Genomic DNA, 23,123 nt, shown 5'->3' on the forward strand with positions numbered 1-23,123 from the left:
TTATTTATTTATTAGAGAGAGAGCACAGAGGGAGTGTGGGAGGGAGTGAAATTTTCATTTTTTTAAAAGATTTTATGTATTTATTTGAGAGAGAGAGAGAGAATGAGAGACAGAGAGCACGAGAGGGAAGAGGGTCAGAGGGAGAAGCAGACTCCCCGCTGAGCAGGAAGCCCGATGCGGGACTCAATCCCGGGACTCCAGGATCATGACCTGAGCCGAAGGCAGTCGCTTAGCCAGCTGAGCCACCCAGGCGCCCTGGGCTGCTTTTAATACCTTACTGCTTTCCAGATTATTACTGAAGTCCTGACAAAATAACGTGAAGTCTGTATCCTCCTCCCTTGGGCAGCTTGTCTGTTCTAACAGGACCATGGGCCCCCTACGATTTTCTAACGCATCACCTCACCTCTGTTCAATTTTCCCAGCTGAACCAGAAGAAGGAGGAAGTAGAACAGAAAAAGAATGAATATAACTTCAAAATGAGACAGCTTGAACACGTAATGGATTCTGCTACTGAGTATCCCCAGGTACTTGTCAGAAAAAGAGTGTGTTGCGGGAAGAATGAAGTTTCGTGAGTGATAAAAGTTTGAAAATTACGAAGACCGTAGCTTCATTTTGTTTTTTATAGAAAGATTTTCACCAACACCTTTTCTGCTTTTTACTTGATGAAAAGGTACCGGTGTTTTATTTGTTTTAATTGGACAGGAATTAGAATAACAAGCTAAACAGCTGAGTGTTTTCTGTGTGCTTGGCATATACATTTACAGTGAAGTCTTTATCAAACCTCACTTAATCAAGTATTCGGACAAAATTTAATTTTATCATAGAGCCCTAAAACACCACCTCATTTTCAAACACATTTGGCAAAACTCCTGGAAACACAAGAACAAGAGATAGAAGATGGAAGAGCCTCTAAGATTTCTCTGCAACACCTTGTGACAAAGCTAAACGAAGACAGAGAAGTCAAAAATGCTGAAATCCTCAGGATAAAGGTAACTGCATGATTTTTCCGCATAAACCTAATCTTTTACAACAAACAGTATCCAAAATAAATAAGTAAAATAGTATCTCTTGTGATTACCGATAACAAAGTTCAAAAGGCACAGAACTAAAGGGTACATGGAAAAGCCTCCCCCTGCTGACTCCACACTCCCTAGGTGACCGTCCCTGGCAGCTCCCACTGTGGCCAGGTTCCCACATGTAACCACATCTGGAAGCGTTTGTGTTTTATGATAGTATCATACCCGGGCCGTACCAGCTGCTCTGATCACAGTGCTGCCTGACTTAGATCCTTGCCAGTTTCGTAGCTAAGGCACACGCTCTTGGTAGTTTTGAAATTTGTATTTTTCTTATTAGGAATAAGACGGAACGTCTTTGGTTTTTCTGTTTCTCTGACCTATATCCTTTGCCCGTCTTTCTATTGTTGGGCTTTTCCTGAATGATTTGTAGGCATTCTTTATATATTAGAGAGATTTGCTTTTGTCTATGATAGTTAAAAATACTCTTGTTTGCCCTTCTTTTAAACTTCCTTCTGGTTTGGTTTTGGTTTTGGTTTTACCCAGGGACTTGGGGATACGGTGATTATATGTCGGGGAGTGTGTTTAGAGGAGTATTGAGGGGCGGGAGGTATGTGGAGGAGCACCTGGGTGTGTGGTGTGTGGGTGTGGAGGGGTGTGGGTAGAACAGAGAGGGTGCTTCGTAGAAGATCGCAGTTGGCTTGTGAGGCCCTTGCTCTATAGTGAGTTTTTGTTTAGGAACAAAATTAGCTTACTGTAACCAAGTGACAGAAAGGACATGAAAACAGCACTCTCTTAAGCTTTGTTCCTCATGCAGGGGATCATTCCTTGCTTTTTTATTTAGGGCAGCTCTCCGTATGCTGCTATCCCAGGAATGTCGCTGCTACCCAGATTGGCATGATTTTAGGACTCAGAAGAAATTGGGTCAGGTTAAAAGAAATCAAACAATGGGCAAGTAGAAGTAAAGGAGAAAGGACACTCCTTGCAGACAAGTATTTATTTCTTCTGGATGGTTATGCTCATGATTTTCAAATTAAAGTTCACGTAAGGATTTTGAGTGATGGGCTGTGGCACTCAGTTGGACACTACATTACAACATAGTGATTTGACAGTTCCATCCATTACGGTGTACTCACCATGGGTATAGCTACCATCTGTCACCAGACAATGTCATTACCGTATTGTTGACTATATTCCCTACATCGGTTTTTTAAATTAGAATTTATTAAATAGAATCAAATAGAACATTTACCAAAGTAGAGACTTTTGAACATCTTTTTTCATAAAGAGATTTTAATGAATTTTGTGATATTGATAAGAGACTGTTTAACATACATGGGTATGAAGATGAGTCACAGTTCCAGGCCCCCAAGAGCTTGTCATAGTCTCCTTTTTATCCAGCGATATGCATGCAGTGTTCTATGCATCGAGGAGCTTAAAATAGGAATATGTGTCTCACGTGTGGCCTTGGGGAGCAAAATCATGCCTCCTACAACATGTTTTCTGAAGACATGATTTGATGTCTTATTAGGAGCAGTTGTGTGAAATGGAAAGCCTCCGCACGGAAGCTGAGCAGTTGCGAGAAAGAAACTGGCTCCTGCAAAGTCAGCTGGATGATCTTGAGAGGGAAAAGAACAACAGGTGAGAAAGAGCCACCAGAACTCTGTGGGCTAACTCTTGGCCTGCCTGGGTGTAGTTTGGTGAGAGCAGTTGGAATTGGTTTCCTGGTGTGCACGGTGTTCACCACTAGTCCAGGGGATGCCCCATCGGTTGCTTTTAAGTCAGGGCTGATGAGCGGGCTGCTTTCTCCAGAATGGGAGAATAAGGCCTTCATGATCTTGCCTACTCTGTTAACCTTTGCATTGTTGTAGAGCTATTGAAATTAATTTCAGGCACGTGAAACATTTGAACCAAACTGTCTACTGCTATTTGGCAGAAAAGGGGCATGGGGTGAGGAAGCTATGATCTCTACAAGATAAGGTTCCAGAGATCCAGCAGAAAAAGGGAGGATTTCCTCCCAGATGATTTTGCTTCATGACCCATGGTCCAGGGAATGATCCTGCGCGGGAAGGAGCTTTCCAGAGGAGCGCTCCCTTGGGTTTGGGTATCTGTGCATGTGGTTTGCCTTTAGCTACGGCAGTTTTCTAGTTGTATTTGCTAATGGCACAGCCTGGTGTCACGGGCAGTCACACCCGGGCTCTGTCCTGTCTCTGACACTTGAAAGTCCTGTGACTTTGGACACAGTTTTTAACTTCTAGTGCCTCCATTTCCTGAGCCATAAAATGAGGAAAATGATGGCTCTCTCTCACACAGTGTTTTAAAGACCGAAAATAACGTGGATAAAGTGCGGGTTACAGTGCTTGGCCGAGGGGTGTCACTCAATAAGTGGCAGATACTAGGTATACAGGGTAGAGTTACGATCCCGCCCTTCTGTGAACTTTCTGGAGGGATTCGAGATGAGGATGGCCTGGAAAAGTATGCAGCAAGTTGAAGTGAATCAGAGGGGATCTCCATGTAGGATGGAGGTCCTGACTGAATTCAGCTTCCCAGATTCGGGGTGCCTACTATTCCTACCCCTGCCGGCAGGTCTTGGGCAGATGCGCTCCCCTTCCCCGTCCAGAAGCAGCGCTGAGATGCATTGTCCAAAACCCAACTGAGACAGCAGATGCTTGCGCATGGTAACGGTGGCTGAGCTAACGGTCTACTCCTGAATGCGTCTCTTCACGTGTCAGGGAGCACTGGAGATGCTCAATTTACTAGCACTACCCCTTCCAGATGATTCTGATGCGGGTAGGCTGCAGTCTGCGCACCTGCTCTCTACATGCTCCATCCCCATGTAAAGAAAAGCATGGTACTTGGTACACTGTCTTTTATCAAGAGCTAGTATGAGCATGGAACATAGAACGTTTTTAGCCCATTTATAAAATCACAGTTCAAAACACTCTATTTCATAGCCACATGTCCCTTATAAGGAGGCATACAGAACCTCCTTCCTGAAAGATCAGAGGGGGAGAAAACTGTGGCTCAGGGGTCGGATCAAGCCCACAGAGTGTCTGGTCAAGAAAGTTTTGTTGGGGGGGGAGGGGGGATGGGTCAGCCCGGTGGTGGGTATTAAGGAGGGCACGTGCTGCGTGGAGCACTGGGTGTTATGCACAATGAATCGTGGAACACTACAGCAAGAACTAATGACGTCATGTATGGTGATTAACATAACAATAAAAATTATTTTTAAAAAAGGAAAGTTTTGTTGGAGCACAGTCGTGTCCTTTCATTTAAATATTGCATTGATATTACAGTGGCCCAAGTAGAATAGCTGTGGCAGGGACCCCCGCGGCTCCCCGAGCCTAGAATACTTTCTGTCTGGTTCTTGACAGAAGAAGTTTACCCACTTTTGGATTAGAGCATAGAAAACACTTCTCTAATGGTTTCAGGCGTTTTCCTCACTGAGGTCTCATTACCATTTCTGTCTAGACTGCCAGATTCATTAAGTGAAAGAAACTACTGGACCTTCTGTTTTCCTTCAAGAAATGATTTTTTGCTCATCAGTGAGAGCTATTTCTAGAGGAGTCTGTGGCATTCAGGCAGGTTCTCCTGGGGGATGTCCCCCTGGTGCAGGGGTGGCCCACAGAAACTCAATTTATGATCCTGCCCTCATCAGGCTCACAGAGATGGACTCCCATTAATCAGATTCACATGATACTGATGCATCGTCCAAAATGTAATTTCCTTTATATAGAGGAGCATTCCTTTTCCATGAAAAGATTTATGTCTGGTGCTCAGGGAATCCCCTCCCTGGTGTCAACATACATCGGATCCCAGAGTGCCATCAGAAAATTGCCAGCTGACCATGGAATCCAAGTAAAGGGGCGTTGGGGCTCCATATGGTAGGCTGGCCTGAGGAACCCTCCCCACACCCAGTGATGCCCCCTCCCAGCTGATCACCAGGCTTCTGGACCGCCTGTCTCGGCCCCCTTTGGCTCACATTTGATCTTCATTTGGTACGACTCCTGGCTCCATTTCTACTTTTCTTTTCCCCGGGCCTTGATTGGATTTCCCAGCTCTGTTCATCTCAGTTTTGTATGGGAGGCATCCTGAATTCTGGGGAGGTGCCTTATTTCATCCCCATATATCAATCACATTTGTGAACTGTGCTAACTTGACTTAATCACCAGAGTTAGCTTTTCGTTGCATAACTTGGCATTGCTGCATATAGCAGATAGGAAAGTGATACTTGAATATGCGTAACCACGTTTCCCTATCCTCCCTTTCTCATCTCTGCAGTGAACAGAATCAACTAGATCATCAACAGCTGAAGAATGAACAAGAAGAAATGATCAAAGAAAGACTTGCTAAAGTACAACTTTTTTTTTTTTTACGTTTCTTGTCTGAGAAATGCTTTTCTACGTAGCATTTGTGGTTATAGATTTTAGAAACCATTTTACTCTTGAAATTTCTGTCTCTTCTGTATTCCCACTGTTAAGTTTGATATTTACCATCAATATTTAGACATCGTTGATGAAATAAGAGTGAATTTGTCTTCGTGTTTCAGCGGTTAGTCTCCTGCCAGCATCCCCGCACAGAGTTTTCCATTTAGAATAGAAGCAGGTATAGGGTCCCTGTGGGAGGCCTCATAGGGCGTAGTGTGTGAAGTCTTAAGAGACAGGCACCCCCTTTAGGGGTGCACCGTTGGGGTGTGGAAGAGACAGATGTTGGTTTAACTGATCCCATTACCATGAGGGAGAGTGGACTGCTCACTATCAATTTTTTTCTTAGCAGTGGTAAAAACTTAAGCCATCTTTTTCTTTTTGTCTTATTACAGAATAAATTAGTTGAAGAGATGCTGAAAATGAAAGCAGAGTAAGTGCACTGTTTCGTAATTCAAGTTCTTGTAGGTCTTTTCTTTCTTCTCCTCTAAGGGAAGAAATACTTACTATATCCACAGGTAAGTAACTCCTTTCCTTCTGGTTTCCTCTGATTTAAAACCTTGGGTCTCTTTGCATGTGTTCTATAAACAGGATTTTAATTTTTCATCTAGTTTTCAGATTAATTTATGTAATCTTATAAACTGCCTCATTCTTAGATGAACAAGATATACTGCATTTTCTGTCAAATTCAAAATATGTAAGCTGGTTGGTATTAACAAATAAAATGGTAAAACATTAGAAAAATAGTGCACTCTGAATAGATACTCAGCCAAAGAAGAGGGCCTCAAACATTTTTTTTTAAGATTTTATTTATTTGAGAGAGAAAGCATGGAGGGGGGAGGGTCAGAGGGAGAAGCAGACTCCCTGCTGAGCAGGGAGCCTGATGCAGGACTCGATCCTGGGACTGCAGGATCATGACCTCAGCTGAAGGCAGTCGCCTAACCAACTGAGCCACCTAGGCGCCCTAAACATTTTCACTTATTAAACCTAAAAGAATTTTGAAACACCATATACCGTCGTGCACATTTTTGGAGTTGACTTAATGTCTAAAATTTCTCACTGAAAGTTTACATTGAAGCAAAGGGTGGAAGTTCTCACTGAAAATAGTGCCACGTAGGAATAAAGTTCTTGGCGTCAGGACGGCCGAACGGTCTTAGGCACAGACTCCAGCACCTGCTTCTCATGGTCGAGACTTCTGGTCTCTGCACGGAGGCGTGGATTCGGATCCCACTTATGACACATCTCCAGTTTTGTTCCGGCCATTGTCCTATCAAAAGTCTCACCTTGAACTGGCCATAGAAATAAAGCTCTGGTGGTGTTCTGTTAAAAGTATCCCACTGACCTGCTACTTTCTATCCATTTAACAATACAGGAACAAATTCCTAAATCTAAAATTGTACATTGTTCCTTTTTCCTTTCAAATTGAGTTTCTGTTCCATACCTACACAGAATTATATCCTAATTTAATACATGGTTTGGGAATTTTTTTTTTATTACCCTATCATATAACTGGGGCAACAAAAATATATATACAAATGGGAAGTAATTTGTAAAAGTTTTCTTGTGTCGTAAAAGTAATTTGTATTTGTATGGCTGGCTCTAGTGCTATATTTCTTCTGGATTGAGTTTTCATTACAATTATTATTAATCATGGTGTCCTTAATTATTATAAGTTTTTATAAATTATTATACGTAGTAAAATTTAAGTGGAAATGTATCTCCCAGTGCATTTTATCTTCATGCTTTTGCTTCAGTTACTCATTATTCTGTTATACTTAATTCTGGAATGAGACATTATTCAGTGTCACCTCCGTTCCTGCTTTGTTTTTATAACTGTTAGTGCTGAGAAATCTTATTCACATAGTGAGTAAATGGCAACAGAAGGAATTTTGTCATGCACTTATTTGAACTCCATCCAAGTTAGTATATCAAAAATTACATGATCTGTCATCAAAAATTCTCTTCTTTTTTTTTTTAATTTTATTTATTTGACAGAGAGCAAGAGAGCACAAGCAGGGTGGGCAGCAGAGGGAGAGGGAGAAGCAGACTCCCTGCTGAGCAAGGAGCCCGACACGGGGCTCTATCCCAGGTTCCTAGGATCACGACCTGAGCCAAAGGCAGACGTTCAACCGACTGACCCCCCCATTAAAAAGAATTTTTTTTTTAAAGATTTATTTATTCACTTGACAGAGAGAGAGAGAGAGACAGTGAGAAAGGGAACACAAGCAGGGGGAGTGGGAGAGGGAGAAGCAGGCCCCCCGCGGAGCAGGGAGCCCGACACGGGGCTCGATCCCAGGACCCCGGGACCACGACCCGAGCCGAAGGCAGACGCTCAACGACTGAGCCACCCAGGCGCCCCAAGAATAATTCTTTTTAATGATCAGCTGACAAAGACCACCCATTTTGTAAAAAGATTTGTTACCTAGTCATTTGCTTTATAGCATCAGAGAGTATAGATGGGGAACAGAGCTTGTTCCATACTTTGCTCTACCTATGAGCAGTTTAGGGACTGGCTCCCAGACAGTTAGTCACTGTAGAACTAGGACAGAAATGTGGATCACTTACAGGATCTATGAGAATCCAGCTGTACAGTTCGTAGAATTGCAGCTATTTTAGAAGTAATAGCCATTTTAGATTTTCCAGCAAAAAGAATGAAAGCTCTCTAAGTTGGCATGTAATTTATTTCATAATCTAGGAACCAAGAGTCTCCAGTGATACACTGTTCCTAGAAGTTACAGGACCTCACTCTGTGGGCAAGGGAAGCACACACTAGAAAGTGGCACACCCAGTTTTATCGGTCCCAACCTACAGCAGTGATTCTCACCATGATGTTATCTATTTGTATATGTGAGGATGCTTTAAAAAGCTACCAGGAGGGGCGCCTGGGTGGCTCAGTCGTTAAGCGTCTGCCTTCTGCTCAGGTCGTGATCCCAGAGTCCTGGGATCGAGCCCCACATCGGGCTCCCTGCTCTGCGGGAAGCCTGCTTCTCCCTCCCCCACTCCCCCTGCTTGTGTTCCCTCTCTCGCTGTCTCTCTCTCTGTCAAATAAATAAATAAAATCTTAAAAAAAAAAAAGCTAGCAGGAACTGAATTCTATGCTAACTGGTGTAGGCAGGAGATGCTTAATTTCATGTCACAAGAGGCCTGGAGGTGCATTGACTCAGTGATGCAATCAAGGACCCATACCCTTCCCATTCTTTGACTTTCGGCACTCTTGCTTGTGGCCTCTTGACCCCAAGATGGCTGCCATAGCCCCAAATGTCATAAACAAGAGGATCACAGCTTGTAATGAGGTGGGTTCAAAAGGGCTTTCTTTTGTCAGGGGAGGAAAAAAACTCCTACTAGCCCGCAAGAATCAGCCTGTGCATCATGGTCAGAATTAATACACCTCCAGGCAAGCAGAAGAAACCAGTATCTGGCAGTAGGGTAGAGAAATCAGGCTTAGCCTAGACCAGTTTAGTTTTTACCAACACTTGGGAACTGGGTGTGCTTCTCCTTTTTTTTCCTTTATCCCCCCAAAGAAAATGAGTTTTTATATAAGCAGAGAAACAGCAAGGGAATGGCTGTTGGGTAAGCAGCAGCAGGGTCTGCCGTGCCACAGAAATTTCATCAAACTAGGGGCGCCTGGGTGGCTCAGTCGTTAGGTGTCTGCCTTTGGCACATGGTCCGGGGATCGAGCCCCACCTCGGGCTCCCTGCTCTGCGGGAAGCCTGCTTCTCCCTCTCCCACTCCCCCTGCTTGTGTTCCCTCTCTCGCTGTGTCTCTCTCTGTCAAATAAATAAAATCTTTAAAAAAAAAAATTTCATCAAACTAAAGCAAAGTACACAAGACAAATGCAGAACAGCTCCAAGTGAATCAGGGAGAACATCAGTGCCTACTCCCCATGCTGTTCTTCTGAGGTTCCATGGAATGTAGTCTGAAAACACTGCTCCTGAAATGAGCTTGCCTTAAATGGCATATTAAATTTTGAGTATGATGTCATAAAGAATAATCATTCTATTCCATATGCATAAAAATGCAGTAAAAAGTACTTGTTTCTTTTGGACAGCTTATAGGATTCACACAATTTTATTAAAACAGTGCATTTCTACGTAATTCCATGATAACTTTGTTCCTCGTTTTTCTTTTCAATTGATAGTTGTATAGTGTATGGATTCTCAATAGCACATCCTTGAAGAAATGACTGGTGTCCTATGGTCTGAGAACCAGTTTTTGAAATCCAAAAGAATTAAGATATGGGGCATTGAATAAACCATGCAGACTATAATACTACTTAAGTTACATTTGCTCCAAAGGAGCCAGATCCAGAAGTTTCCATTCTAAATTTTTATTATTTAAAAAATGGTTTGAGGAGTTTTCCAAAATGAAAGTCTTGGATAAAATAACAAAAGAAGCCTATCTGCATCCCTTGCTGTATCTCCCTATGCTGTCTCTAGGGGAGGGCTGAATATTTGTGACGCTTTCAAATCAAAATTCTGGGCTTGGGTGAAAAATGTCTCATTTGAATACAGTTGTAATTATGTTCCTTTGGAATCCCACAAAACGCTATTTGTTGTTACAGCCTAGAAGAAGTCCAGAGTGCCCTTCAGAACAAAGAGATGGACTGCCTTAGAATGGCCGAGGAAGTTGAGCGAACCAGAACTTTGGAATCTAAAGCGTTTCAAGAAAAGGAACAACTGAGATCAAAGCTGGAAGAACTGTATGAGGAAAAGGAGAGAATATTCCAGGTGCATTTGTGTGTTGGTTGTTTTCATGTGCTTAGGACATGTCTGGGAGGGGGTACCCATGGTTTAGAGTTGCTCTGGCATGCGCAGGGATGAATGGCCATGAGAGCCGGGAAGCTGGGCTCTCTGGCACCCAGGTAGTTGGCCAAGTAGTTGACCTACTTCGTGCTCTTGGGAGGCACGAAATAATGTGATTGTAAAAGCAAAATTAAGAGCAGCTCATTTTTACCTCCCTGGATTGATTTGCCTGCAGGAGATGGAAATGTTAAGGAAGCAGGTGGAGTGTCTTGCTGAGGAAAATGGGAAGTTGGTCGGTCACCAAAACCTGCATCAGAAGATTCAGTACGTCGTGCGGCTGAAGAAGGAGAATGTCAGGCTCGCTGAGGTAAGCCCTGAAAAGTACTTTACATAAACTCAGCCTGGTCTTAGAATGATTGTTTAAAGTTTAATTCAATCATCAAATCACTTAAATGCCTTCTTTGGGGGAACTTAATGAATTAAAAAAATATATATCAGTCCTTATTATTCCAAGGATAATTCAGTCCGTTGTCAGGCTCTAACATAATCAGATTCTTGTTTAATGTTATAAATCATTTACAAATTGAAGGTTGTAGTCTTAATTTGAAATATAAACTTCATGAATGCAAAGAATAACTTCCTGTAAGCATTTGAGCCTTAATTTTTTTTTTCTTTTCCTTTTTTTTAAATTTACTTCTCAGGAGACAGAAAAGTTGCGTGCTGAAAATGTATTTTTAAAAGAAAAGAAAAGGAATGAATCGTAAGGATCTTGGTCAACTACCTACCTAGGCATCACCTTTCTGGAGAATTTCTTTCCTCTTGCAAAAGTAAGCCCTACCCTTGCGCATCTGACAAAGCTGAATCAAGGAGCATTATTACTAACTGTGTATGTGGCATTGGGGGCTGAACTTCAAGTTTCTGATGAATGTTCTGCATCCATACTCACCCTGTGACAGTCGGCAGTATACTATTTTGAAGTTACCATCCCATTTCAATGCTTTCAATCAGCTCTAAATACTGGGAAAACCTTTTGCCTTTTTAAAATAAAAAACTGTAGCTAAGGTTTACAGTGGATGTTGGCCAGGTTATTTTTTCCTTAGATACTATCTTCCATAATCTCCTTTGAGTCTTACAGCAGCAGCTCTAATAATACGTAGTGGTTTCAAAACTTGCCATGATGTTAATCCTATTGAGTAGCATGTACAAAAGGCAAACTTGTTAATATAGATTATTTTTGTATCCTTACTTTCAGTATTCTCCTGAGCATTTTTTTATGACTGTAAATATGGCCATCTTTCAAAATGTAATAAAATCCTTTAAAAATTAACAGTTTAATAAAGTGATTTACATTGTTCACTTGGGAGAGCCACATTAAAGACATGTCCATTCACCATATACTTAATGAGCACCTATTATATGCCCTGGTCATCCGTGAACAAAGCAAACAAAACCTCCTGCCCTCAAGGAACTTGTGTGTGTCACCACTTCATTCCTTTTCATTGCGAATCATATTCCATTGTGCGGAGACACCACATTTGATTTACTTAACGTTTGATGGACATTTGAGCTATTGGCAGTTTGGGGGCTATTATGAATAAGGCTGCTGTAAACATTTGTGTACCAGTCTTGCTGGGGACCTGTGTTTCCTATGACTTGAGAAGATACCTAGGAGTAGAGTTGCTGGTAAGCTTGTGTTTAACTTTCTAAGATCTGCCTCCCCTTTCTGGATGCACTGTTTGGTTGTACCCTCCATGTTCCCACCAGCAGGGGGTTCAGCTTCTCCACATCCTCCTCAGCTCCTGTTACTGCCAGATGTTTTAGTGTAGCCATCCCAGAGCTTGCGTTATAGCTCATCACTGACATTCTCCTAAGGCCTAATGATACCGGGCATTTTTTACACATAATAGAACACTATACGCAGCAATAAAAAGAGGCAACATGGATGAACCTCAACAACAACAAAAAAAAGTGGAAGAAGCCAGGCCCAAAAAACCACATACCTGTATGATCCCATTTATGTGAAATGTCCAGAAAGGGCAAATTATAGAGATAGAAAGCAAATTCTCGGTGGCTTGTGGCTGGGGATGGGAGCAAGTGACCATAAGGGCATGATGGGAACTTTTTTGATGGGGTGGAAATGTGTTGGTTTGTGGTGATAATTGCACACAGTTAGCTCTATAAATCTTCTAAAAATTAAACTCTCTTCAAAATGGCTTCATTTTATGGGTTGTAAGTTATACCTCAATAAAGCTGAGGAAAAACAATTTAAAAAATTAATGCACAGGGGCGCCTGGGTGGCTCAGTTGGTTAGGCGACTGCCTTCGGCTCAGGTCATGATCCTGGAGTCCCGGGATCGAGTCCCACATCGGGCTCCCTGCTCAGCGGGGAGTCTGCTTCTCCCTCTGACCCTCTTCCCTCTCGTGCTCTCTATCTCATTCTCTCTCTCTCAAGTAAATAAATAAAATCTTTAAAAAAAAAATTAATGCACAGTTGAATTCCCAAAGAGTAATCAATCCCTAAGAGCCAGAAACAAAAAAGGGAACTAAAAATCAGTGTAGGAGGCACCAGGCAGGCTTGATGGTAGAGCGTGGGACTCTTGGTCTTGGGGTTGTGAGTTCAAGCCCCATGTTGGGTGTAGATCTTAAAAAAAAAATAAAATAAAATAAAATTCAGCATATAGAGTGTAGAAACTGAGATTGCCCTGGAGGTGGGAGAAGGGTTGGAACACTGAAGCTGGTACTAAAGAGGCTTGGTTGGGTCTTACCCACCTATGGGAGTGTCTGGGGGCTGCCAGAACAAATGACCACAAACTGGAGGGCTAAAAACAAATGTATTCTCCCACAGTTTCTGGAGGCTAGAAGTCCAGATTCAAGGTGTCAGCAAGGGCATTCTGAGGGCTTCAGGGAGCATCTGTTCCATGCCTTTCTCTTAGCTTGCGGTACCGACCGCAGTCCTTGGCGGTCCTGGGCGCGTAGATGCATCACTCCAGTCGGCCTCCGTTGTCACATGGCCTTCTCCCTGTGTCTCTGTCTCCTGGAAGAACACTAGTCAGATTAAGGCTCACGCTAATGACTTCTTAATTTGGTTACATCTGCAGTAAGGTCACATTCACAGGTGTGGAGGATTAGAACTTAAACATATCTTTTTTTTTGGGGGGGGGACACAATTCAACCCATAAATAGCAGTTAGCAGGGCTATCCATGCTTTAATTTGAGCCACAAAACCACCCTGTGAGAGTGGCAAGGAAGGACTTCCACGAAAACTTCCTGAATGGAAAAAAAAAAATGCTGCTCAACAGTTCAGTGTGAAATCATACTAAAAACGTCCAATACAGATCATTTTTTTTTAACGTGTGCTATATATAAAACTGTGCCTAGACAGAAAGTACGCTAATAATGATTTTCCCGGAGAGAAGTAGTCCAACACTTCTCTTGGAAAGACATGTACTACTTTTTACACACAAACACTTTAAACATTTAAGTGCATAGGAAATGGGAAGTCATGTTAGTCCTGGGTATCTGAGCAGAGTGATTATGGGTGACTTATATTTTCTAAATCCTACAGTGAGCGCGTATCCATCTGGGCCTTTTGATTTGTCAGAGGCCCTCACCGGAGCCCGCCTCCGGGCCGAGTGTGGAGGTCTCTAGCGCCCTCTGCTGAGGCGTCTTTCCACTTCGCGCCTCCGGAACTGGAAGGTGCCCGTGAATCCCCAGCGGGTCTCGTCGGAATGCACATTCTGATCAATGGGTGTCGGGCGGGCCCGGGATTCGGCATTTTTAACAAGTTCCTGGGGAACGCGGATGCTGGGCCGCACTCAGCGGCAAAGGCTGAAACGGCCGGGTCACGGATAGTTATTCTACAGCAGCAACCACAGCGGCACGGCCGCGGCTTCCGACGCCAGCCCCGGACGGCTCGCGGGTACACCTAAGCCCAACGCCGCAGGCTGCCGGCCCCGCCCCCCGGAGGCCCTCGCCGCGCCCGAATTGGCCTCCCCGCTCACGTGGGCGCCGCGTCACGTGGGGCCGCCGCCCAATCGCGGCACGCGCTCGGTCCCGCTGGTGGCGGGTGCGCCGGGCGCCGGGAGAGGTGGCGGCGGGCACCATGGCCGAGAGGCCGCAGTCCCCTGGCGGCGCGGTGTGCCCGGCCGCCTACCCCGACGCCCCCGCGGACTTCCCCCCGCACCTGCAGGCCGGCGCGATGCGGCGCCGCTTCTGGGGTGTATTCAACTGCCTGTGCGCCGGCGCGTTCGGGGCTCTGGCCGCCGCCTCCGCCAAGCTGGCCTTCGGCAGCGAGGTCGAGCCCGGGGCGCCGCCGCGGCCGGCGGGCGGGTGGGCCCGGGCGGAGGAGGGGCGCTGCGGGGCCCGCGAGGCTCCGGGAGGGTTGGGGTTGGGGGCGCAGGGCGAAGCCTCACGCCCGCGGGTCTGTTGGCCCGGTCCGCAGCCGGGCGCTGCAGTCAGCTGGGGCGGGAGAGCATCCCTGCATTCTAAATCCCGGCAAATCCTCGTCCAGTGTAGGCGGTAAGAGACCTGAGCGTCTTCCCTACCAGGGACCTACAGTCTGTCCTCCGATTGGGCTAGTTCGCTTTCCTGCATCCACTCTCTACCTTTCATTTTAAGCCCCTTATGCCTGAACATGTCTCTCCACGTGACTCTTAAGGTGAGAAGCCTTTTGCCCATCTCTTTTGCTCCGTAATTAACGAGTGTTTCGACCCATATACCCTGCTGCCAGGAAAATTGGGAGTTTGGGACACGTAGGCGTAAGAGAGGACGGAGAAGCATGCTGGATACCCCGCTCCCATCCCCTTGCTGAGAACTCCTAAACGGCCTCCACACGTCTGCTGAAGTGGACCTCTGCCCCTCCCATCCCGAGTGGTAGGCCAGTGTCTGCTGCCCGAGGGGTTTCACTGCCCCAGTACCCCAGGGTTAGTTCCTGACCTGGACAGTGGACAGACTGGTCCATGCGGGTAAGCCTGTTTAGGGCTAATCCAGTGGGAACCACCATGCTTGAGGTTAGTGCCCTATTGGGTGTAATTCTTGAAGTGCCCCAAAGGAAGATGAGTAACTCTGAACCATGAGGTTTCCTAGTCTGTGTAGTTGTGCACCAGGCCTTCATAACTACATAAGCAGGTTGCCACTGGTTCATACAGTGCTTTTGTGAAAATTCTGCAAAGACACCCTTTCCTTTTTTAAAAAAAAAAAGGTTTTATTTATTTATTTGACAGATAAAGAGAGATCACGAATAGGCAGAGGGACAGGCAGAGGGAGAGGGAGAGGCAGGCTCCCCGCTGAGCAGAGAGCCCGATGCGATGTGGAACCTGATCCCAGGACCCCAGGATCACAACCTGAGCCAAAGGCAGATGCTTAACAGACTAAGCCACTCAGGTGCCCCAAGACACCCTTTCCTTACGACACTGGAAAGAAAGAGTATGAGGGGCGCTTGGCTGGCTCAGTCAGGAGAGCATGCACCTCTGGGTCTCAGGGTTGTGAGTCTGAGCCCCACAATGGGTGTAGAGATTACTTAAAATCTTTTTAAAAAAGAAGAGTGTGCTATGTAGATGGTCACCGCAGAGGAGGCATCTCTGTCTGCAAGCAGGTTTCTAACTCAAAACCAAGCAAGGGATCTGCATGTTGAGTAGGAGGCTTAAGATCCTCTCCTTTCTAGGGCGCCTGGGTGGCTCAGTTGGTTGGGCAACTGCCTTCGGCTCAGGTCATGATCCTGGAATCCCGGGATCGAGTCCCACATCGGGCTCCCTGCTCAGCGGGGAGTCTGCTTCTCCCTCTGACCCTCTTCCCTCTTGTGCTCTCTATCTCTCATTCTCTCTCTCAAATAAATAAAAATCTTAAAAAAAAAAAAAGAAAAGGGGCGCCTGGGTGGCTCAGTCGTTAAGCATCTGCCTTCAACTCAGGTCGTGATTCCCAGGTCCTGGGATCGAGCCCCACGTCGGGCTCCCTGCTCCACGGAGAGTCTGCTTCTCCGTCTCCCTCTGCTGCTCCCCCCCACTCGTGCTTTCTCTCTCTCTCTCTCAAATAAATAAATAAAATCTTAAAAAAAAAAAGAAAGGAAAAGGCTGCAAGTACTCCAAGTGATGCCTGGGATCACTAGTCAAGTGGGGTGGGGGGGTTCCCTGAGCAGGGCTGCGTCCTGGTTAAGAGCATGGAGCCACTGCCTGGGTTTGAATCCTGGTGGCTCCCACGGGTTATAGGCACTTTAATAAGCAAGTTACTAATTTAGGCTCCTTATCTGTAAAGTGAAGTTAAGGAATAAATGAGAGTGCACTTAAAACACCTGGGCACAGGGCCTGGCACAGAGTAAAAACTCCAGAATGCCCAGCAGGACTGGCCTGCGTGTCCTATAGCCTGCACAGGATGGGAGGAAGCTTGGCAAATGAACGGTTTATCTGATCCCTGGAGGTGAGGACTCTGCCCCTGATTTGCTCACACTACATACTGACTAATAACTGCTTGCCCTCCGGCACTGATCTTCAACACCAGTAAGGGACTGGTGTTCTAAACAAAGTACTGGTTACGGATTAGCATTTTGCTCTGCCCCAGGGCACATGGCCAGCAAGACGGTCAAATAAGTCTCAGTTTATTTCAGCTGTAAAATGGGTGCGCTGAGCATAGGGTTAGGTGAGGTCCTGTGCAGGAAAGCTCTGAGGAGCTGTGGTGGGGTCTCAGTAGGGGCCCGGCTGCTGGTGATCAGGCCCCTGGGTGTGCTGTGAGGGGGGCCACAGGTCCGCCCTGGCTGAGCGTGGCCGCAGTGACACTTTCTCCCGCAGGTGAACATGGGATTCTGCATCTTGGGAGTCATTGTGATGGCGACCACCAATTCTCTGATGTGGACATTCTTTAGCCGGGGCCTCAGTTTCTCCATGTCTTCAGCCATTGCATCAGTCACAGTGACGTTTTCAAACATCCTCAGCTCGGTGAGTGGCCCGAGGGTACAGTCCCCCTGTCCCAAAGCTGGGTTCTGGGTGAGTTGGGGAACTCCCGCCCTTGCAGACAGGAGCTGACGGAGAGTGGGCTGTGGCTTGACCCCTGGGGGCTGCTCCTCTCATCTCAAACTTGGCCGAACTCTGAAGCTAGCTGGGAATGAAGTCCAACTGTGAGAAAGCCTACCTGCATGCTGCCCTTCCAGGCTGCAGCCCCTCATTCTGAAGTCTCGGCCACCTCTGTGCTAGCTGGACGCCTAGGGCTCTGTGAACTTGAGCGTGAGATGTGGAGGGGGGCCACTCTTTCCTCTGATAGCCTGATGTCAGCCAGGCAGGGCTGAGCCCAGTTGGTCCTGCCGTCGAGGGAGGGAGGGCTTGGCCGGCCGGTTTGGATCAGCAAACACCAGGCGCCCGCTGTGTGCTGGGCCTTAGCGGCTGGCCTCTGCTGGGCTTTCTTGTGCACTTCACTCGGGGCCAGGGCTGTGAGGAAGGTACCCTCCTCCCCTCTCCAGGTGAGCCAGACGTGAATAGTGACTTGTGGAAGGTGACAGCTGGGTTTCAGGCCCCCAACTTCCAGCTCCAGACCTTTCCTCCTGCCCCAGGACGGCCGTCAGCCCCTGGGGGAGTGAGGTGGTGCCTCCTTGCTGCGCTCGAGTCCTGCGGGCACGTGTGGACATGGCCTCACCGTGGTCTCTGTCCCACAGGCCTTCCTGGGCTTTGTGTTGTATGGAGAGTGCCAGGAGGTTTTGTGGTGGGGAGGCGTGTTCCTCATCCTCTGCGGCCTCAGCCTGATCCACAGGGAGCTGCCGCCCAGCGGGAAGGCCCCCGAATACAAGCAGAAGTAGCGGAAGGTGGAGAGACAGCACGGCGGCCCAGGCGCGGGATGGCGTGTGGGGACCACCTCCCAGGGCCTTCTGACCATCAGCCAGAGGGGGATGCTGCCGCGGGAGATGGGCCTCCGACCCGGCAGCCTTGAGGCTGGCCAGCCGCCCCTTCTGGAAGGGGAGGGACAGGTGCACTTGTGTTCAGCCTGAAGCCTTCTCGAGACGCCCGCGTGGTGCTTCTCACGCCCCCTGGGCCCACCCGGTGCCCCTTGGCAGACGCTGGAGACCCAAGGGTCAGTCTGCTGGGCGCACGGCCTTGAGGCCACGCTGCGGTTGCAGTCCTGTGGCCGAACAGAGGCCCATCCCGTGACGCCGGGGTGGGTTCCGGTGGAGCTTTCCGACACCTCCACGCGGCTGTACTGGGGCATCTGCGTCCTGCTTCTGCAGTCTGGCAAGGGAAGGGAAACTGGATTAATAAATCCTTCGGTTTGTAAGTTAAAAGTAGCAGGTGTGCAATCTTGACACTGTCCTTTTTTTTTTTTTTTCCCCCTTTCCAAATCTTCTGGAGTAAGAGGGAGCAGCCCAGGTGAGCCGTGGCCCTTGGACTGGAATTGAGAGCCGCCCTCGCCCCCCGGGGCCTGGGGCTCAGCTGTCCTCCTGCCTGCCAAGCTCATAGAGCCCACGGTTCCTTCCCTGATGCCACCCAGGCTGGCGCTCTTCAGTTTCAGCAGCGTCTGTCCATTTTCGTGGTACGCAAGAAGGAAGGCTTGCCCTCACCACTTTGGGGACCTAGTTTTGTTTTACTTGGTGGGAAAGGAAACCGGCCCAGAGGCCGCTCTCGCCCCCTCACTCCCCCCGTAGGCCTCTCTGCCCTTTGATTTCCTTTATCGGATCCCTGTGACATTTTTGTATCTTACGCAGTGTGAATGTTCCACGTGGTCTGTGTACGTAGCCTGCACGTTCCCTCCCTCGTGTGGGGCTTCAGGTTCTCGGGGCAGGGGGTGCTCCCCTGGATGTCCCGGCGCCCTCTCAGCTCTCCCTGAGGCTGACCGCCTCCATGTCTTCTTCAGACACTCCCTGCAGTAGAGAGGAACTTGGTGGCCAGTAGGCAGTGGGGGGGGGGAGGTGGGGGGACAAGGGCGGTGTCCAGGCTGCCCCTCCTCCCTGCCCATGTAGCACCTCCACTGCCTTCCTCTGTTACTCATTGCACAGCTGACGGATGAGCTTCCGAAAACTGTTCGTGGCTCCTACCGAGTGGGATCGGGCCTTAGCCCACCTCTCCAACTTCTCTCTCGCTGCCTCCTTAATACCCCCGCAACCCACCACGCTTGAGTTACCCCCCACACTTGCATCTCAACAGTTCTCGAGTCTCGTATGTCCAGTCCTGCCCCCGTGCTTGGTGTTTTTTTGCAGGAATAGGTAAGCCCGTCCTAAGATTCATAGGAACCCTCAAGGGGCCCCTGAGTAGGCAAAACAGTCTTGAGAAAGAGCAATGTCGGAGGACTTACGCATCCTGATTCCAAAACTTCCTGCAAAGCTACGTAACGAAAACAGTATATATAGTCCTGGCTTACAGACATGAACTGATGGTACAGAATAGAGAACCCAAGCCCTTCGAGAAGGGTATTGAGACCATTCAGTGGGAAAGGGCATCTTTTCAACAGCCTGTGCTGGAGAAACTGGATATCTATATGCAGATAAAAGAATGAAGTTGGACCCTTACCTTTCACCATATAGAAAACGAACTCAAATGAAAGACCTAAAATTGTAAGAACTAAAACTATACACTCTTAGAAGAAAACCAAAGAAAATCTTCATGACATTGGATTTGGCAATGATTTTTTGACACCTAAAGTACAGGCAGCAAGAGAGAAATAAATTGGGCCTCATCAAAATTAAGAACTTTTGTGCATCACAGGACGCCATCGAGAGAGTGAATATATAACCTGCAGAATGGGAGCTATTTTGCAAACCATAGATCTGAAAAGGGATTAATATCCAGAATATATAAAGAACCACAATTCACCAACGAAAAATTCAACTTGAACGCAGGCAAAGGACATGAACAGACATTTCTCCAAAGAAGATACACAGATGGCCAAGAAGCAAGTGCAAGATGCTCAGCATCGCTGGTCATTAGGGAAATGCAAATCTAAACCACAATGAGACAGCACCTCATGCCTATTAGGACGGCTATTGCCAAAACAAACCACAGAAAATGGCAAGTATTGGTGAGAGTGGAGAAACTGGAGCCCTTGTGCATTGCTGGTGGCAATGTGAAATGGCACAGCCACGGGGGAAGACAGTTTGGCAGATGCACAAAAAGCTAAACCATCATATGATGGCGGCGGTTCCAGTTCTAGGTGTATAGCCCAAAGAATTGAAAGCAGAGACTCAAAACAGATGCTCATATGCCGGTGTTCATAGCAACGTTATTGACAATGACCAGGAGGTGGAGACATTCTGGATAAACAACGTGGTAATAGACATACAATAGGTTATACAGCCTTATAAAGGAATGAAGATCTAACACCCAGGCTACAAAGGTGAACCTTGAAAACGTTTTGCTAAGTTAAGCCAGACACAAAATGACAAACACTGTATGATCCCACTTATATGAGATACCAAGGAGGCAAATTCATAGAGACAGAAAGTAGGAGGGTGGTTGCTCAGGGACCTGGAGGAGGGGAATGGGTGGGGGAGTTAGTGTTTAATGGGGACAGAGTACAGAGTTCCGGTTTGGGGCAGTAAGGTTCTGGAGATGGGTAAGTAGTGATCGTTGCACAACATGGTGAATGTATTTAATGCCATTGAATTGTCACTTAAAACTGGTAAATTTTATGTCATAATTGTATTTATCCATATAAAAACCAAACCGAGAGGGCGCCTGGGTGGCTCAGTCGTTAGGCATCTGCCTTCGGCTCGGGTCGTGATCCCGGGGTCCTGGGATCGAGTACCGTATCGGGCTCCCTGCTCGGCGGGAGGCCTGCTTCTCCCTCTCCCTCTCCCCCTGCTTGTGTTCCTGCTCTCGTGCTCTCTCTCTCTCTGTCAAATAAATAAATAAAAAATCTATTAAAAAAAAAAAAAACCAAACCGAGAAAAGAGGGAATGGCAGGAAGAGGGATTGGAGACAGCTAGTGGTGAAGACTCTTTGAACGAGTTTTTGGGCAGTAGGTGGCAGAAAAGGGACGGGGCGGGGGTGGTTATTTTTTTTCTGGTTGTGAGAGGAGAAATAGCGTGTTTACGTAGGCTAATGTCAGTGAACTATCAGTGGGGAGACTGAAGGTGCAGGGAAAGGAGCTGTTCAGAGCCCTGAACTGGGGCCGGTGCACACGTGAGGGTTGGCTTTTGCAAAGGCCGCAGACATCTCACTCTCCAAGAGCTCAGGACTTTGGTCTGTGGGCAGAGCGCCAGGTAAGGTGGCTGGATGTTGTTGGAAGGGCTCGTAGAAGTTCTTTTCTCGAAGTTCCTCAAACTTCAAATCATGAAGAAAAGACAGTACACCTTAAAAGAAAATTGGGCAAAGCACATGAGTTGATCATTCATAGAAGAGGAAGCTTAAGGGACTCCTGGGTGGCTCAAGCGGTGAAGCGTCTGCCTTCAGCTCTGGTCATGATCCCGGGGTCCTGGGATCGAGCCCCACGCATCGGGCTCCCTGCTCCGCGGGGAGCCTGCTCCTTCCTCTACCCCTACCCCCTGCTCGTGCTCCCTCTCTCAAATAAATAAGATCTTAAAAAAAAAAAAAAAAAGGAATTGCGAAGGATGAAATTCTGAAATTTCACATATTTCCGATGTGGTTTACATCTCACTCCGTTTGTCCTGACCATTTATCCACTGGGCAGCCTAGAAAAGATCTAGCCCTTTCTGGGGGACAGCTGCATGTCGTAATCAAACCGTCTTCCTAAGGTGTGCGGACCAGGAAGGAGGAAGAGGAGGGACAGAGAGGCGTTGTTGCAAACTGCAAAGGCCCCAGAACGCCGATCGTACCCCGACACCCCTCGGGGGTCCCGAGTCGTCCGAGCTGGCAGGGGCACGCGGGGTCCCTGGGATGTGCCCTCCGCAACGGGCAGGAACACAGCGATGGCCTACAGAGCCTCTCAGCAGCTGGATTTCCGGTGGCCCCATCAGAGGACAGGCTCTCTCCCGCGGGCACCCGTTCCATGACCCAGAGGGTCCAGCCCAGCATCTGGGATGTTTTCGTAGCTCAGGGGCTGCGCGGAGCGGTGTCCGAAATCTGCATGAGGCCTGAGCCCAAGTCCCGTTTGCCGCGCCTGAGCTGTGCGGCTGGCCGGTCTGAAGATGCTCGTCACTGACTTCCTGAAAAAGGAGCACGCCATTCCTCACCTCACTTTGGCGCTCCAGACCATCAAACGTGTGGTCCGGCATGGGCCGGTGTTTCACTGGTGGCCGGGCCCGGTCCAGCCGGGTGCTCCGGGACAGCCTGACCCTGCCCAGGGCGCGGGTGCTGCTCGGAGCCCTGCTTGTGGGGCCTGGGGGGCCGGAGCACTGGATCCTGTCTCCCAGTCTGTCGTGGGGGAATGATGTGGACACATAAGGACGGAATGGGGGACCTCCATCCTCAGACGCCCCGGGGTCTTAGCCAGGAGTAGGGTGTGTCTGGGTGGGGCTGGAGCAGGGAGAGGAGACAGCGGGGCAGCCGGAGAGCCGTCTGGATGAATCATGGGGCTGAGGCCGGCTGACACCATAGCTGGCTGGAGGCAAGCCAGTAGGGGTGATTAAAAATACCCCACTTCGCGGGGCGCCTGGGTGGCTCAGTCGTTAAGCGTCTGCCTTCGGCTCAGGTCATGATCCCAGGGTCCTGGGATCGAGCCCCGCATCGAGCCCAGCATCGGGCTCCTTGCTCAGCGGGAAGCCTGCTTCTCCCTCTCCCACTCCCCCTGCTTGTGTTCCCTTTCTCGCTGTCTCTCTCTCTCTGTCAAATAAATAAAAATCTTTAAAAAAAAAAATACCCCACTTCAGATGCAAAGATAATAGGAAATGGCCCATCCACGGCTCACGGTTAGGTAAATACATGTGTGCAAGTACCATCAGGGAAAGAGACAGAAAAATCGATTGTGTGACAGGCAGCGGGATAATGGGGATGCTCTTGCTGCTTTAATGTTGTGTTTGAGTTTTAAAAATAGATCTTTACAAGAGGCTATATTTTGCCCCTGCCTGGCAGAGAGCTC

General features: G+C 47.7%; 2 protein-coding genes across 3 annotated transcripts in view; both read left to right on the top strand.

The window, feature by feature from the left end:
* KIF15 (kinesin family member 15) overlaps positions 1-11,506 on the top strand; it is a 70,594-nt gene extending 59,088 nt beyond the window's left edge. The window contains exons 28-35 of the mRNA XM_027587906.2: positions 423-524; positions 825-989; positions 2,545-2,654; positions 5,295-5,367; positions 5,833-5,870; positions 9,999-10,164; positions 10,415-10,546; positions 10,881-11,506. Of these exons, the coding sequence (XP_027443707.1) occupies positions 423-524; positions 825-989; positions 2,545-2,654; positions 5,295-5,367; positions 5,833-5,870; positions 9,999-10,164; positions 10,415-10,546; positions 10,881-10,943 (849 nt within the window). The 3' untranslated portion in view covers positions 10,944-11,506. The remainder of the gene's footprint in view (positions 1-422; positions 525-824; positions 990-2,544; positions 2,655-5,294; positions 5,368-5,832; positions 5,871-9,998; positions 10,165-10,414; positions 10,547-10,880) is intronic.
* A 2,741-nt stretch (positions 11,507-14,247) lies between these two features.
* Positions 14,248-18,499, top strand: TMEM42 (transmembrane protein 42). 2 transcript variants are annotated; one of them, XM_027587261.2, is made up of 3 exons: positions 14,248-14,472; positions 16,958-17,104; positions 17,898-18,499. In XM_027587261.2, the coding sequence occupies exons 1-3, from the start codon at positions 14,281-14,283 to the stop codon at positions 18,084-18,086; spliced, it is 528 nt and encodes a 175-aa protein (XP_027443062.1). In that variant the 5' UTR covers positions 14,248-14,280; the 3' UTR covers positions 18,087-18,499. The 2 variants fall into 2 exon arrangements, with proteins under 2 accessions (XP_027443062.1, XP_027443063.1); XM_027587262.2 differs by having other exon boundaries at positions 17,815-18,494.
* The last annotated feature ends 4,624 nt before the right edge of the window (positions 18,500-23,123 follow it).

The sequence above is a fragment of the Zalophus californianus genome, chromosome 1 (assembly GCF_009762305.2).
Source record: "Zalophus californianus isolate mZalCal1 chromosome 1, mZalCal1.pri.v2, whole genome shotgun sequence".
Taxonomy (NCBI): Eukaryota; Metazoa; Chordata; class Mammalia; order Carnivora; family Otariidae; genus Zalophus; species Zalophus californianus.